This window comes from Sinohyriopsis cumingii, chromosome 3 (genome assembly GCF_028554795.1).
Source record: "Sinohyriopsis cumingii isolate HCF-2022 chromosome 3, ASM2855479v2, whole genome shotgun sequence".
In the NCBI taxonomy this organism is placed as follows: Eukaryota; Metazoa; Mollusca; class Bivalvia; order Unionida; family Unionidae; genus Sinohyriopsis; species Sinohyriopsis cumingii.
In genome coordinates this window covers 37,163,900-37,177,616 of record NC_142963.1, presented here as the reverse complement: position 1 = coordinate 37,177,616, position 13,717 = coordinate 37,163,900, and the positions used below count along the sequence as shown (strand labels likewise).

The 13,717-nt window shown below is 35.0% G+C and overlaps 1 protein-coding gene across 8 annotated transcripts in view; it reads left to right on the top strand.

Annotated features, from left to right (window-relative positions):
- LOC149802702 (uncharacterized) overlaps positions 1-13,717 on the top strand; it is a 90,657-nt gene that overhangs the window by 69,055 nt on the left and 7,885 nt on the right. For all 8 annotated transcript variants that reach the window (XM_089952095.1, XM_089952089.1, XM_089952094.1 and 5 more), the window contains 2 exons: positions 5,006-5,044; positions 12,733-12,837. In XM_089952095.1, coding sequence (XP_089808221.1) covers positions 5,006-5,044; positions 12,733-12,837 — 144 coding nt within the window. The remainder of the gene's footprint in view (positions 1-5,005; positions 5,045-12,732; positions 12,838-13,717) is intronic.

Sequence of the window (13,717 nt, the reverse complement as noted above, 5' to 3'; positions counted from 1 at the left end):
CACCGAAAGACAGGAAAGTACTGGCAAATTTTCTCACATACCCATATAGTCCAAGTCTGAGACTCGATTCCACATGGACAGAGGTGAGATAGCAGTGAATGGTAAAGGCAGGCACTTTTTTTATACCATTCACCCACCCGGACACCCACTAGCTAGGTCAAGTTGGCACTACTCCCAAATTTGGACATCTGCTTGTTGCAGTTTAATGACATGCATATATGTTCACCATGGATTTTAGTTTTGGTACTTTGCACAATATAGATCAGTGGAGGTTGGTCGTGTAATGTTTTAATGACTGAAGGTCACTTTAAGACATTTGCTTTGCTTGCCAAATTCCGATTGGCTGGATGCAAATTGTGGATATTGATTGCTATTTTGCATGTATTCATGCATGGTTAGACCTGGTTATAATGGTCTATATGAAGTATGAACTGAGAAATTCTGTGTAAACTGAAGTATGATCTGCTTCACTGATCACACATTTTGCACTTTCGGTTCATACTTAAATGAGTGTGAAAAAAATAAATGGTTACTGTTCAAAATCTCAGCAAAGTAAGAGTGAAACTTTGTTTTACCTAAAGTGAATACCCAGACTTGTTCTCATTAAATTAACATAGATGAAGAAATGGTGATAAACATTTTTAGTTCCCTTTAAATATGTATAATTTATTAAATATTATGCTTTAATAAATTAATGAAGATTATAAATGATCTTAGGTCTTGCTGGACAGCTTATCTGGTGAATTTTCATCCGACATTGACCTATTGCAGAAAAATGAGAATAATTTTACACTGAAGATACAAAAAAAAAACTAATGATTTTTGTAGAAAGCATACACGTGAGATTTTGACTGTGGCAAACAGGTTAATTCCTAATGCAACTGGTGCATTTTATACTGAACCAACACTGCCACCAACCCCATAATTTTACATTCACTTTTGACAGCAAAGATCTGTTTTGGATATTTTCCTGTGACAAGGCAGCTAAAAGAATCAGTATGTGCCTTATACATCAATAAAGTTCACTATAACTATAACAAATTAGCATATTTTTCATCACCCCTCAACCATCAAGGTTTTTCAATATTTACCTCCGTAGCAGTCACATGTAAATACGTAAGCGAAGTTGGCTGCACATTTGCAGCCCAAGTTATGCATTTGATCTCCAATGCTCGTCTAACTGTGACAGGCAGTCACCAACAAGCCAACCCATTTCCAAGCCTAACTCAAAGTAAATCTCAATCACATTACAGATTTAGCTTCTGTGTGAATTTATAAATGCTAGGCTTGTGATAATTAGGTTCATGCCTTCTACCTTAAAAATTAGGGAGGTGTCAAACTATGAAACTATCCAGTGAGACCTTAGATTAGAAGTTTAGATATGTCTGCCAATATCCAAATGGTGAAGCCAGTATATATTTTCTTCAAAATATGTTCCATTTTAAAATTGTTGTTGAATTATGTCCCTTGTACAATGATTGTACAAAGTTTTCAGTATTGTATTAATTCATAAAATTAAAATAAAAGATAGCATTTAAAAAATTGTTTAATATCATAACAAATTAATATTTAACCAAAATAACCTATAGAAAGTAATAATATGTATTTTAATGTTGTACAATAATTTTGTATTTATATTAGTCAGTTTTGTGCAGATATTAATACAATTATAAAAGTTCAGTTCCTGTATATTGGGTTTGGCAATTTTCATTATATTAAAGCACTATGGAAATAAAAAATTACCAAATATTATGAACTTATTGATGAATTTAATATATAATCTTAGAGTTAAGACATTTTGTATAGATCATGTCTAGAGGGTGACTTCAGTGTTTCTTTTAATAGATTTTCAATTTTCAGATTTACAATATCAGTTGGCTTAGATGAAAAATCTTGTAACTTATGCAAGCTGTCATTACAATTTGTGGTGACATGACTGAAAAAGATGGATCTGTAAAGTTACGTGAAATCTATGTTCATGCATTTTGATACATGCTGATAGGTTGTAAATTTAAGTGAAATCTATGTTCATGCATTTAGATACATGCTAATGGGTTGTAGAGTTACGTCAAATCTATGTTCATGCATTTCAATACATGCTGATAGGTTGTAAAGTTACGTTAATCTGTTCGTGCATTTTGATACATGCTGATAGGTTGTAAAGTTACGTCAAATCTGTTCATGCATTTCGATACATGCTGATAGGTTGTAAATTTACGTCAAATCTATGTTCATGCATTTCAATACATGCTGATAGGTTGTAAAGTTACGTCAAATCTGTGTTCATGCTTTTCGATACATGCTGATAGTTTTTTTTAACATATTGTATGCCTCACATTTTATAGGTTATGAAATAAATAATAATAGCTGTTGCACAGTTAGTATCGTAATACACCCGAAATGTTTCTTTGGTATTAGTGCTTCCTAAATAAATATTTTCATTAATAAAAGAAGAGTGTAAACATCTGGGTCTGATACAATTAGTAGATGAAACCATCATAATTTAGACCTAACAAATTTTTTTTGAAATTCTTTGTTTTTTTTTATAAGCAAGTTTAGGCCTGCTTTTGTGAAGTGATTTAATACTTACAAGATAATGGCAAGAGATAATCTTTCCTATAAGAGGTAATCTTAGATTTTACTTGTTGGTGCTGCTTATCTTTTTTAAATAATTATCTCATTAAAATAAAAACCATTTCTGTTTCTCTCTGTTAGTTTATTGTCTCTTTATGAAAGCGCTTCAAGTGTGTCTTTATTTTTTGGGCTTGTGATGCACATTTCTTCATTGGAATGGTCAAGTGTGTCTGTAAATTTGGAATTCCTAGAAACAAGATGGATTCCTGTCTTTGATTTAGGATGGAAGCATTATTCACTTACAAACTTACTGTGTTTAGAAATAACAGGCTTATATGGTAAATAAAATTAACTTGTTTGACAATCTTGCATTTCTCCTAGTTATGTGCAACCACCAATGCCACTCATAATGTTGTAGTTGAAACATCGTGTTGTTATTTATTTATTTCAGTGGATGAAATATTTGGCCACATCATAAGTTTGCGAGATCAAAACAAGTATGATGACTTTCACATACCTGACAGCCTCCCAGAAGGCATTAGAGGCTTTTTTGAGACTCAAAAAGTGTGTTTTGAGATCCCAAAGGGGTCATTGTATGTGAACCAAAAAGTGACTTTGTGTAATTAAGAATAAGTTATCTCCTGATACAAGCCTCTAGAAAACGACTGGAAATTCGGATTGAAATAAAACAATAAAATGTAGCATTTTATACACTTTCATGTAGAACATTGTTGGTAGACTTAGCATTGTCATATTTCATCAACATATGCATAGACAGATGTGGACACATGCACACAATCACAAACACACAAATAATAGAAATTTTTTCACAAAGTTTCTATCTTGAAAATGCTGTGGACAGTGGAGTAGAGTCTTAACTAGATGAATTCTTTGCATGTCAGTTGAAAATGCTGTCGACAGTGGAGTAGAGTCTTAACTAGATGAAGTCTTTGCATGTCAGTTGAAAATGCTGTCGACAGTGGAGTAGAGTCTTAACTAGATGAAGTCTTTGCATGTCAGTTGAAAATGCTGTTGACAGTGGAGTAGGGTTGGTTTCTAATATGTATATAGTGTTTGCAGTATGTGCAAAGAATAAAATGCTCTCCATTGCTACAAAGACTCCATCAGCCAGAAGTTCTAGCATTTAATTCTTTTGGGTTTTGCTTGATTTGCCAATGTCTCATTTTTCTCTGAATCACAGCTGTTTGTTTTTGACATTTTGCCTTTAGTAATGAATTACACTTCCACATTATTTGAACTACCAGAATTATATAAGGAGCAAAAACAAACTTGAAAGAAACATTGCTGCTGGTCACAAACTAACCATTAATCTTTAAATAGCTATCTTAACTCATCAACCCCTGGAGGTTTTTGTCGTTTTCGCCTGAAATGCGAGTAGGAAACATTCTGGGGGCTATTTCTGAATACATCCTAATACATCGACTTCCAAGTGATTTTTCATTAACCTAAGTCTTAGTTGTATTTGAAACATCGTTTTTCATTGGCTATTTCACTCGTGCATGAGCAGAAGGGTAAAAGTTTGAGGGTTTTTTTTGCTTAATGGACCCATCATTTTCATATTGAGACCACTCTTTATCCCAAATGCCAGTGTTATCCTACTTTTTACAAAGTTTTTACAAAGTTTCATCTGTCTGTGCAGTTCAGACCGGTCTGCCTTAGATCTGAGGCCAAAAAGTCTAAAATTCAGACACAAATCGGATTCCAACCACAAGCAAATTTTGGGTGGAAAAAAATCAGGTCCAAAACATTAGGTTTTTCCCTCTGTTTTTGTAGTGCAACTAGAATTTCCAGATTATCTGGTATCATTGTAGAGCTACATCTGTCTACCTTTCCATAATACCACCCATTTTAATGTTTCTTACATGACCTTGACGCTACAGAGCTAGGCAGTAGGCTACTACCTCCTGCCACGTAAACACGGCGCCAGGGGTTAATGAGTTAAACATCATTTAAGGTAGTGATTAATACAATTTTCTTTCTTTGACATGCATCTCTTCCATCTACCTAACTTCAGATGAATTGGGTTCTACTTTGTATACATTATCCAAGTAATTGTCAATCAGTTAAATATTCGTTGAAAGGGTGTTTGTTTATCTCAGTCTTACATTGCTATCACATCTGTGACAATGATTTGTATAAAATGCTCATTGATGAGTTTTCCATGACCATTAAGCACAACTGGCTGTTGTGTATTGTTTATACTGGTTAAGAGCATATATTGTATCAAAAAGGTCTCTCCCTCTCTTTTCATTTACTAAGATAACTGAAAATGTGTTTCCAAACATGACCATGTGGGTGTGAGTGCATGTGGGTGGGTGGGTTGGTGGGTTTAGCAGTCAGAAATCATGTTTTTCAAATGACATGTACCCTGGCAGGTTTGCTTTCATGTATTTATTGTTGTTTTTTTAAGGTGGTTGAAGATGGTTACCAGTTTTTCCAGAAAAGAAAGGTAAATTTGTGTTATTCTAACTTTTCAGCTATAATGGTTGTTGTGACACTCTAGGTTCCTTAGCTTTGCATTACTACTGAAAACATTTTTTACCCACAGCCCTCTTCATCTTAGTTTTTTTTTGTAATAATGACAGAATTTTGGTTTTTAAGCTGTTCCAAAGATTTTAACCTTCTCTAAGACTGCTTTGGTGTATCATTGAAATATATGTATTGCCAAAGTGGATGCTTAAGATATTTGTGAAACTTTCATGCATTGAAAGGTATGGATTGAATATGGTCTGTACGTCACAGTATTTCTTAAGCTGCATAAGATCCTTGAGTCGGAGTGATATGGTGTCAGTCGATAGATACTTTTTCCCACACTTTTGATCATTAACTTAAGAGTACAAAGATTAATTACAAAATTTCAATATATGGTGTAGGGGTACAGTGCTATTTGCAATATTTGGAGTAGATGTCCAACAGAGTTAGGGTAAATTATGATCCAGTCTGACTATTATACAGTATTTCATTTTCCATTGATCACTGACAAAAGACTAGATGGGCTGAGGTCAGATTTAGTTTACAGTATAATGCTATCAATAACTGGGTTACTGTATACTGTTCTGACTCTTTGGTTATAAACTAAGGAACAAAAATAAGCAAAACGAATAAGGTTTGTAAAACTTAATAAATAATTTAATTATGAAAGTAATAATAATAAAAATTTAAGAGGAACATAAAGTATTATAAATTTAATCCAAAATAATTCCAAAAGTTTTTATCACAAGTTCTAAAGAATTGAATATTCTGAATTAATTCCAGATCCTTGAATGTATTGATCTGTCAACAGTCCTGATATATCATAGTGACATTGTCCAGTACCCTTTTGAATGAATTGACAGTGGTCTCAACATAAAATTTTAGTGCAATGAGCACTTTGTAATTCTAGTGGATAATCCAAACAAATGTCTCCCCTCACATTATAACTTAGCACAACATGAAGTACATCTGCAGACTGATATTAGCACCTAAGATATGAAATAAGAATCCAAAATAGAAATTCAAAATAAAAATGAATTAATTGCTGTTCTTTTATGCATATATATGGACCTAAAACACTATTTTCTTGTACTCACCATGTGGCTTTTTGCAATAGCTCACATTGTAAAAAAAACCCATCTGACTGACCAATCCAATGGGAAATAATTTAGTTCTTCTAAGAACCCACCTGAATGACCTATGCAATGGGATATAACTCTAAACTTAAACAGGTTCAATATATAGGTTGAATTTAATTTGTAATCACCATTTTATACTCAAGATCTTTACTATAGAATCTATACCCATGGATAAAAAATTGGCTACATAATATCTTGTTTATAGATGATCACTATAATTTACAGTCATGAACAAAAAGCACACACAGTATATATGTATATATACAGTCTTGTACCAAAGGTTACACAAAATATATACATAACAATACTACATATTTTGTTATTTTTATTTTGATATGGTTGGGGACCATATATGATCATACAGTATCATTACTAAAATTATAAATTTGTTGAGTTTAGCTTTGTTTAAGAAACGAAAAATAACAGCTATTGCACCATATACATGTTCAGAAGCTACACTCACCTAGGTCTGAATGTCTTTTGACCTTTTCCATCCCTTTATAAAAACTTGGAGAGCAATATTGGAGTGTGAGCTCAGAGCACATTCCCTATGAAAAACATTGAATTTTCTGAAACCACATGGTGGCAGCATAGGGTAATTGCTCTTTAAATGAGTGCTAGCAAACTTAAGTGACAGTCTATTGTCATATTATCAGATCTGATGGCCTACACTTTTCTTGTCTTTAGAGGTCAAACGATCACTTAATACAACCAACGTTTTGTAGGAAAAGGCAGATTCTTCTAGATTAGGAGTTACATGACTAAGCACTAATGCATAAAAGAGTATCCTGTTCATAAATACTGGATAATTAGTTAATATGTCAACTTTAAGTTGCCAATTTTATATGTTGGTTATGTATGCAAAGATATGGTTGTTGATTTAGGAAGTATAGTATGCAAGATCACTTAATTGTGTAAGTAACTACCCAATGCCACTGCCACATTGTTTCAGTGAATTCCACATTTTCAATAAAGGATGTACTCTGACATCACACCATAACTTAACTGTCCAAATGTTTGGTGTTAATGGTCAGAGGAAACACAGACTATTCTCACTTAAGAAGAAAATCACCTGTGGATGAAATATTCATGAAGACCAAGTATATACCATGTTTCACTTTGCCAGCAAATCAGGCATTACAAACTCAAGAGACTGCTCTGGTGGTCTAGTGGTTAGAGCGTCCGCCTCGGAAGCAGAAGGTCGTGGGTTCGATCCCCGGCTGAGTCATACCAAAGACTTACAAAAATGGTACTAACAGCTGCCTCGCTTGGTGCTCAGCATTAAGAGGTTAGAGTTAGGACTGGTTGGCTTGGTGTCAGGATAATGTGACTGGGTGGGACATCTTGCTTCATGTCTGTGGCATGATGCCCCAGTGCAAGACATCACTATAAACTGTCACACTGCAGACATCATAGCAATATGACTGAAAAATTGTTAAAACTACGTTAAAAATCCAAATCACACACATACATCACACACAAACTCCAGAACTCTACATTAAATTGGATTTATGAAGAAGTAAAAGAGAAGCCATTTAAACATTTTTGGAATTTTTATGATTACCATAGATATTGGATTGGAAGTAAGAGAGTGAGCTATGTAAAAGACGAAATTGCTTCAAAGAATTATTTAAGGATTGCTGGAAATGACTGTTTAGAATGTTTATGATTAAAGAAACAATGCAGTAACAAGCTACACATATGGTAAAATATTGGTAGCACAAGACAGGAATCAAGTACATATTACTGGCAGGTTTCTTGAACTTTTGTTTTCACCAATCTGGTTTGTTCAGGTAACCCTCTCAAGTATGTTTTCTCCACTCATTGCCATGGTCATGTTGAACTTTTTTTGTGACTATAGCTGCTTCTAAATTGCATATCTGTGGTGGAGGAGCTCCAAAATTACATTATTTTATTTCATTTATTCATTATTTACTTTTTGATATATTTATTTGTATTTTTTATTATAGTGTTGAGACGTCCAATTGTTTTGTGATTGGACAAGTATCTTTTTTAATTTTATGCATAGTAGACTTAATGGCAAGTAATGGCAATGTTCCTACTGGTAAATTAGAAAATAAAAAATACGGTTGGGTTTTTCATCTTATTTCTCTATCTTATGTTGTTGTTTTCGGGTTTAAGGCCATTTTTCAGCACAAGATAAACTATACATGGCAGCCAGTATAACTGGTGGAGGAAGAACCCGAGAAAACCAGGAAAGAACCACCAGCCCACAGGAAACTACTGGCAAGCTTTCTCATGTACCTTCATTGACCGAGCCAGAGTCTCAAACCCATGCAGACGGGGTTGAGATGACAGTGATCTGTATCGGTGAATGCTTTCAACAACTCAGCCAACCAAGGCCTCACTGTCTTATGTAAAACAAATATCTGACCCCACCCCTTGTGTTGCACTGAAGAGTCTCCCACCAGGAACATACCTCTCAGTGCATATCAACAAATCACTGATCTTGCAATTTTTGCTCTACTGAACAAATACCAAAAGATCATATGCTGCGGACTTTTGTCTATCATCTATTCTCAGTCCAGTGTCAGTGTCCATTGTCCATAATAAAACATGGCAACCAATACATGGCAACCATTGCAAATTCTGTAATGCAATAGAAATGAAGACTGTGTTATTTTCAGCACAGTGTGTAGAAAAATAGCAAGTGTCAGGTACAGAGGTTTGAATGATTGTAAAAAACATACAACTGGGTCAAAATACATGCATTAGACCAGTATAAGATAATATTGACTTGTGCAGAGACATTGCTCATGGACTTTGTGATTGTCCATAATACACTATACTTGATCAGGTTGAAGTTTCACATGCAGGTGTTTTGTACATTGAAAAACAAGTATTATCATCAACAAATGCTTGACAGTGTAGCACTATGTAAGAGATCTTTTTTTTATATAATTTACTGCAGTGTTTTTTTTTCCTACCATATATACTGGCTCATAAGTTGTGTCAGACTGCAAACAAAAACAATCCTGGTGTGCTATATTGTAATGCATCAGAAGATCAGGTCTATGTTGTTTATTCTACTGACTGCTTTTAATAAACTGCACAGACCCAGATCTGCAGGTGCATAATATGATGGAAGATCTGGGTATGCACAGTTTGCAGTTTTACTTATCTTCAGAGACCCAGATTTGCAGGCACATCATGCACCGGAAGATCTGGGTATGTGTAGTTTGCAGTTTTACTCATCTTATAAGTGAGTATATATGGTACTAATAGATGGTACTAATAGCAGAATGGAAAACATTTGTTTTTTCATTACTGAAAACTACATTGCTGGAAAGATTCCAGAGGGGTTGGCATGTATGCACTATCTGTTAACACAAGTTTGTTAGTTGTTGTTGTTGTTGTGGGGTTTAACGCCATTTTTCAGCACACAATAGGCTATACATGGCAGCCAGTATTAATGGTGGAGGAAGAACCCGGAAAACCCCAGAAAGAACCACCGACCCACGAGAAGCTACTGGCAAGCTTTCTCACAAAAGTTTGTTAGTGCTTTTCCTTATAAACTTCTGAGAGGATGCCTTGAAATTTTATACTAAAAAGGGTGAGAAAATAGTAGTACCTGATGCATACTCTATGTGTTCATTGTGCTAAGTTATATTGCAAAAATTAAGGGTTATTTTAATTTGAAAAGAAGCAGTTGAGTGAGAAAAATTATCTATATTGGTTTTTGCACTGAAACAAGGAAGTCCCAGCTGATGAAAGGTTACATTATCTGTCTCTCTGCTAAGCAGGCCATTGTGGAATACAGTAATTTAATCTCCAACTGGGATTTCCTGTTTCAGTGCAAACCCCCAAAAGAGATTCTATAAGTCTTACCATAGCTGATTTACATGTACTATACCCTTGACTATGTTCCCTATCCTAAGGCAGCCACAGTTTCAAAGTATTACTGAAGTCTTCACTGAGATGCTGATTATTCCACATTTTAGTATATAGCTTGGAAATGAACTTTTAAGAAATGAAACCACAACAAATGTATCCTCAATCATAATACATGCTGAGACTGACACAAAGGTGTTACATTCTGTCCATGCTAGATGTAATGTGGTCTGAGAAAAAAAGTAACAGTTGAAACTTGATTCTAATAAATAAAAAGATAAAATAAAATAAACAACTAATTAAGTAGGTGAAATCATTGGCATTCAAGGTCAAAGTTATCATGTAACATAATTGTTCAGGTAGAGATTACTCTCTTTCACTTTCTTTCATTTTTACAATCCTGTGCAGTGTTTGCTGTATGTTCATTCTTTTGAGAGAAAAAAAAGACTTAATTGTCATTTTTGCATGAATACAGTTTAGAGTTTGAGTTTTTGAGGTTGTAATGTCATATTCACAGGCTATGAAAGTTGATACAGGTTTATACTGAGTCACTGATTATATCTGCTTGAAAGTCAACATGAAATCTATACACGTTTATGAAAAGTTTAATTCATTTACTTATTACAGTAAGCAGCAATTTGCTGTGAAAAAGCAATGCCTGACATAATCATAACACTTGCTGGGACAGACATTTGTACCCATGACTTACAGTTAATATTGTCTGTTTGATTCGATGTTGGCTTTGGCTGGGGTATAGATCTAATGCAATATTCCAAATGCCCTGTGAGGTGACTAATGGAGACAGGAGCTGTGGTGGTATAGTGGTTTTCATGCTGAACTCAAAACTGAAAGGGTGTGAGCTTGAATCTTATTGTCAGATATCCTGGGCTCAGCTAACTTGGTGTGGCCTATGGCAAGGCACTTTACTCTGTTGGCCTTGGCACTACAAGCTTCCTTATGTTGCTGTGATATAAAAAAACCCACCAAAATCAGACTGTTTGATAATGTAACCATGACGGGCTCCTAGTACCTAAAACTAAACAGAAACTTTCACTCACATGCTTGCAGATTTTCAAGAGATGAAATGAGAATACTAAGATGAAACTCCTATCCTTCTCAGTTTAATCTTTAGCATCGTTAGCATTAAAAACAGAAATTATGTGAGTCTTTTTAAAAGATGGACATTGGTTATACTTACTTAAAATGGACTATGTAGGGCCAACACTGAGCACAAGGATTTTGATCAAAAGTCAGCATGTTGTAACTTTGATTGCATAATAGACTGCTGCCTTTGCTGTAATTTATTTATTTCTGGTTGTCATGTGCTCATATGGAATTATTACTAACCCTAGAGAAGGACAGACAGTTTAAAGGTTAAATAGCTCTGAGCCCCCTGTCAGCAAGGCTGATGGTCTAGGTGTTAAAATATAAAATTAATAAGGTGAAATGTATAACAGTTTAATAAACTATATCATGTTGTTCCATAATTACAGTACAATTCTTCAGTGATTTGCTTCCAATCAATACATGAACTATCCAAATTGCCAATTATTTCATCCTGTGAAGTTAAAGCTTAGAGTGTTTCCTTCCTGTGACGCTTCTTTGTTATTCATCTGTAACTTCCACCTTGTATTCCCTTCGATACTTCCGGTACCCTTGTTCCATTTCCTGGCTCTCATTGTTGTTACTTCTGGTAACCTCATTTCTGTTCAGTCAGTCATCCTTGCCGGTACTACCAGTACCCTCATTTCTGTTCTCTCGGCCCTCCTTGTCGGTACTTCCAGTACTCTCATTTCCGTTCTCTCAGCCCTCCTTGCCGGTACTTCCAGTACCCTTATTTCCATTTCTGGTCCTCCTTCCTCGCACAACTACCTATCTTTACGTGCTCTCCACATTTTCTCCTCTCTGATCTTTGGGTGGCATCTGATCCCACCCTGAAAGCTTCCTCAGAAGCCTTTGTTCCAATCTTGCTGAAGTTCTAGAACTCCCTTTCCTCACTTTTAATGAGCGTGCAACTTTAGCACTCGCAGCGCAGTCAGATATCTCCAACTTCCCTATGTCTGCTCTCACCAATGTCCAGTGCACTGATTCTTTCACAAGGAAAGTAACAGAATAATATCTGGCTGCATGAGAAACCTGCTTAAAATTCGACTATCTTAGTTATGAGTGGATACAGGTGGTCTCTTTGAAAACAGTCTGGGGTAGTATCACTGAGGTGTTACACTGTCGGGTTTCCGGCCTCTAAGCCTTAGCCGACTGGTGATATCACTGCTAATTGCAAACAAACAGAGTTTTTTGCCTCGTGGCAAGGTTCTTCAAAGGAAGCAACCACAAATTTGACCATAACACAATGGCTAATTCACAGACAGGTAGTTTCTTTGTTTCGTAATCAGTGTAAAGTCATAATATTATAAAACACATATTGACATTACCCATAGTACTTTGAATTATGAATTCTATCAGAAGACAGTTATAAACATGAGGCAGGAATTGTTTCTTATGCAACGTGACATTGACCTTCTTATTTTCCTTTTTGATAGTGTGCCTGTCAAATCAAAAGATATGGTCTCAGAGAAGTTTTGTTAGCGAAAGATCCTCCTCATTTTCTTTCTCTGCTCCTGCATTATTATTTTATGCCTCTAATCTTATGATTATTTCTGTTACTTTATTTCAGCTGGTAACAGTTTTCAGTGCCCCAAACTACTGTGGAGAGTTTGACAATGCAGCCGCTATTCTTATTGTATCTGAAGATCTCACCTGCACATTCCACATTCTGCCAGTATGTAGACCTTTTTATATGTACCGTATGGCAGAGCATACCATTCAGAGATCTCAAAATTCTGATGGCTCTGATTTAACTTATTTTATAACAGTACATTACCATGGTGGCATATATTTGTGAAATGTGAAATTTAATATAAAACATTCAAAGGAGATATAATGTTTGACAAGAAAGAAAACTTTCACATACCTGATTGTAAAATGTACCAGAAACTGTGTCATTTTCGGATCCAGATTTGCTGCTGCTTTAGATTTAGTATTATCCTTCCATGATTCACTAGTTTCCTGTAAAGCTGATTATTTCTACAAATAGTTCTTGTTGTTAAAAAAAACTATAATATAGGATTTAAACCAATTCACCTCATCTGTTTTTGCAAAATTAATTATTAACAACAAGCATACTTTATACCTTGAGAATATGTAACTCATAATTGATGTGCTCAGGTAGATGATGAAGGTTTATTTGAACAGGTCCTGAAATAAATCAAGGAAGAAAGTTGTTGTTAGGATCTTAATTCGGGCCAAGCTTCTCATATTTTATTCAGAAGTTATGATGTACTGACATATCATGTCACAATATAGTTTAATAACATGTGGTGTAAGGGACTCGTGTAATGCCTATAGTACATACCTGGGTCAATCATTCAGTAAATAGTTCTTTAGCTCTACTGGTCATAGACCAAAAGAGCTTATCAGATGGTATGTTGTGAATCGTCTGTCTTTAGTCCAGTGTCCATCGTCCATCCATCTGTTAACACAAGTTTGTCGTTGTTGTTCCTTCTGAACTACTTGGAGGATTGCATTGAAACTTTTCACACACATTCATCACATGGTCTAGTTGGTTCTAAATTAAAATTGTTCTGCATGAACATCCGATG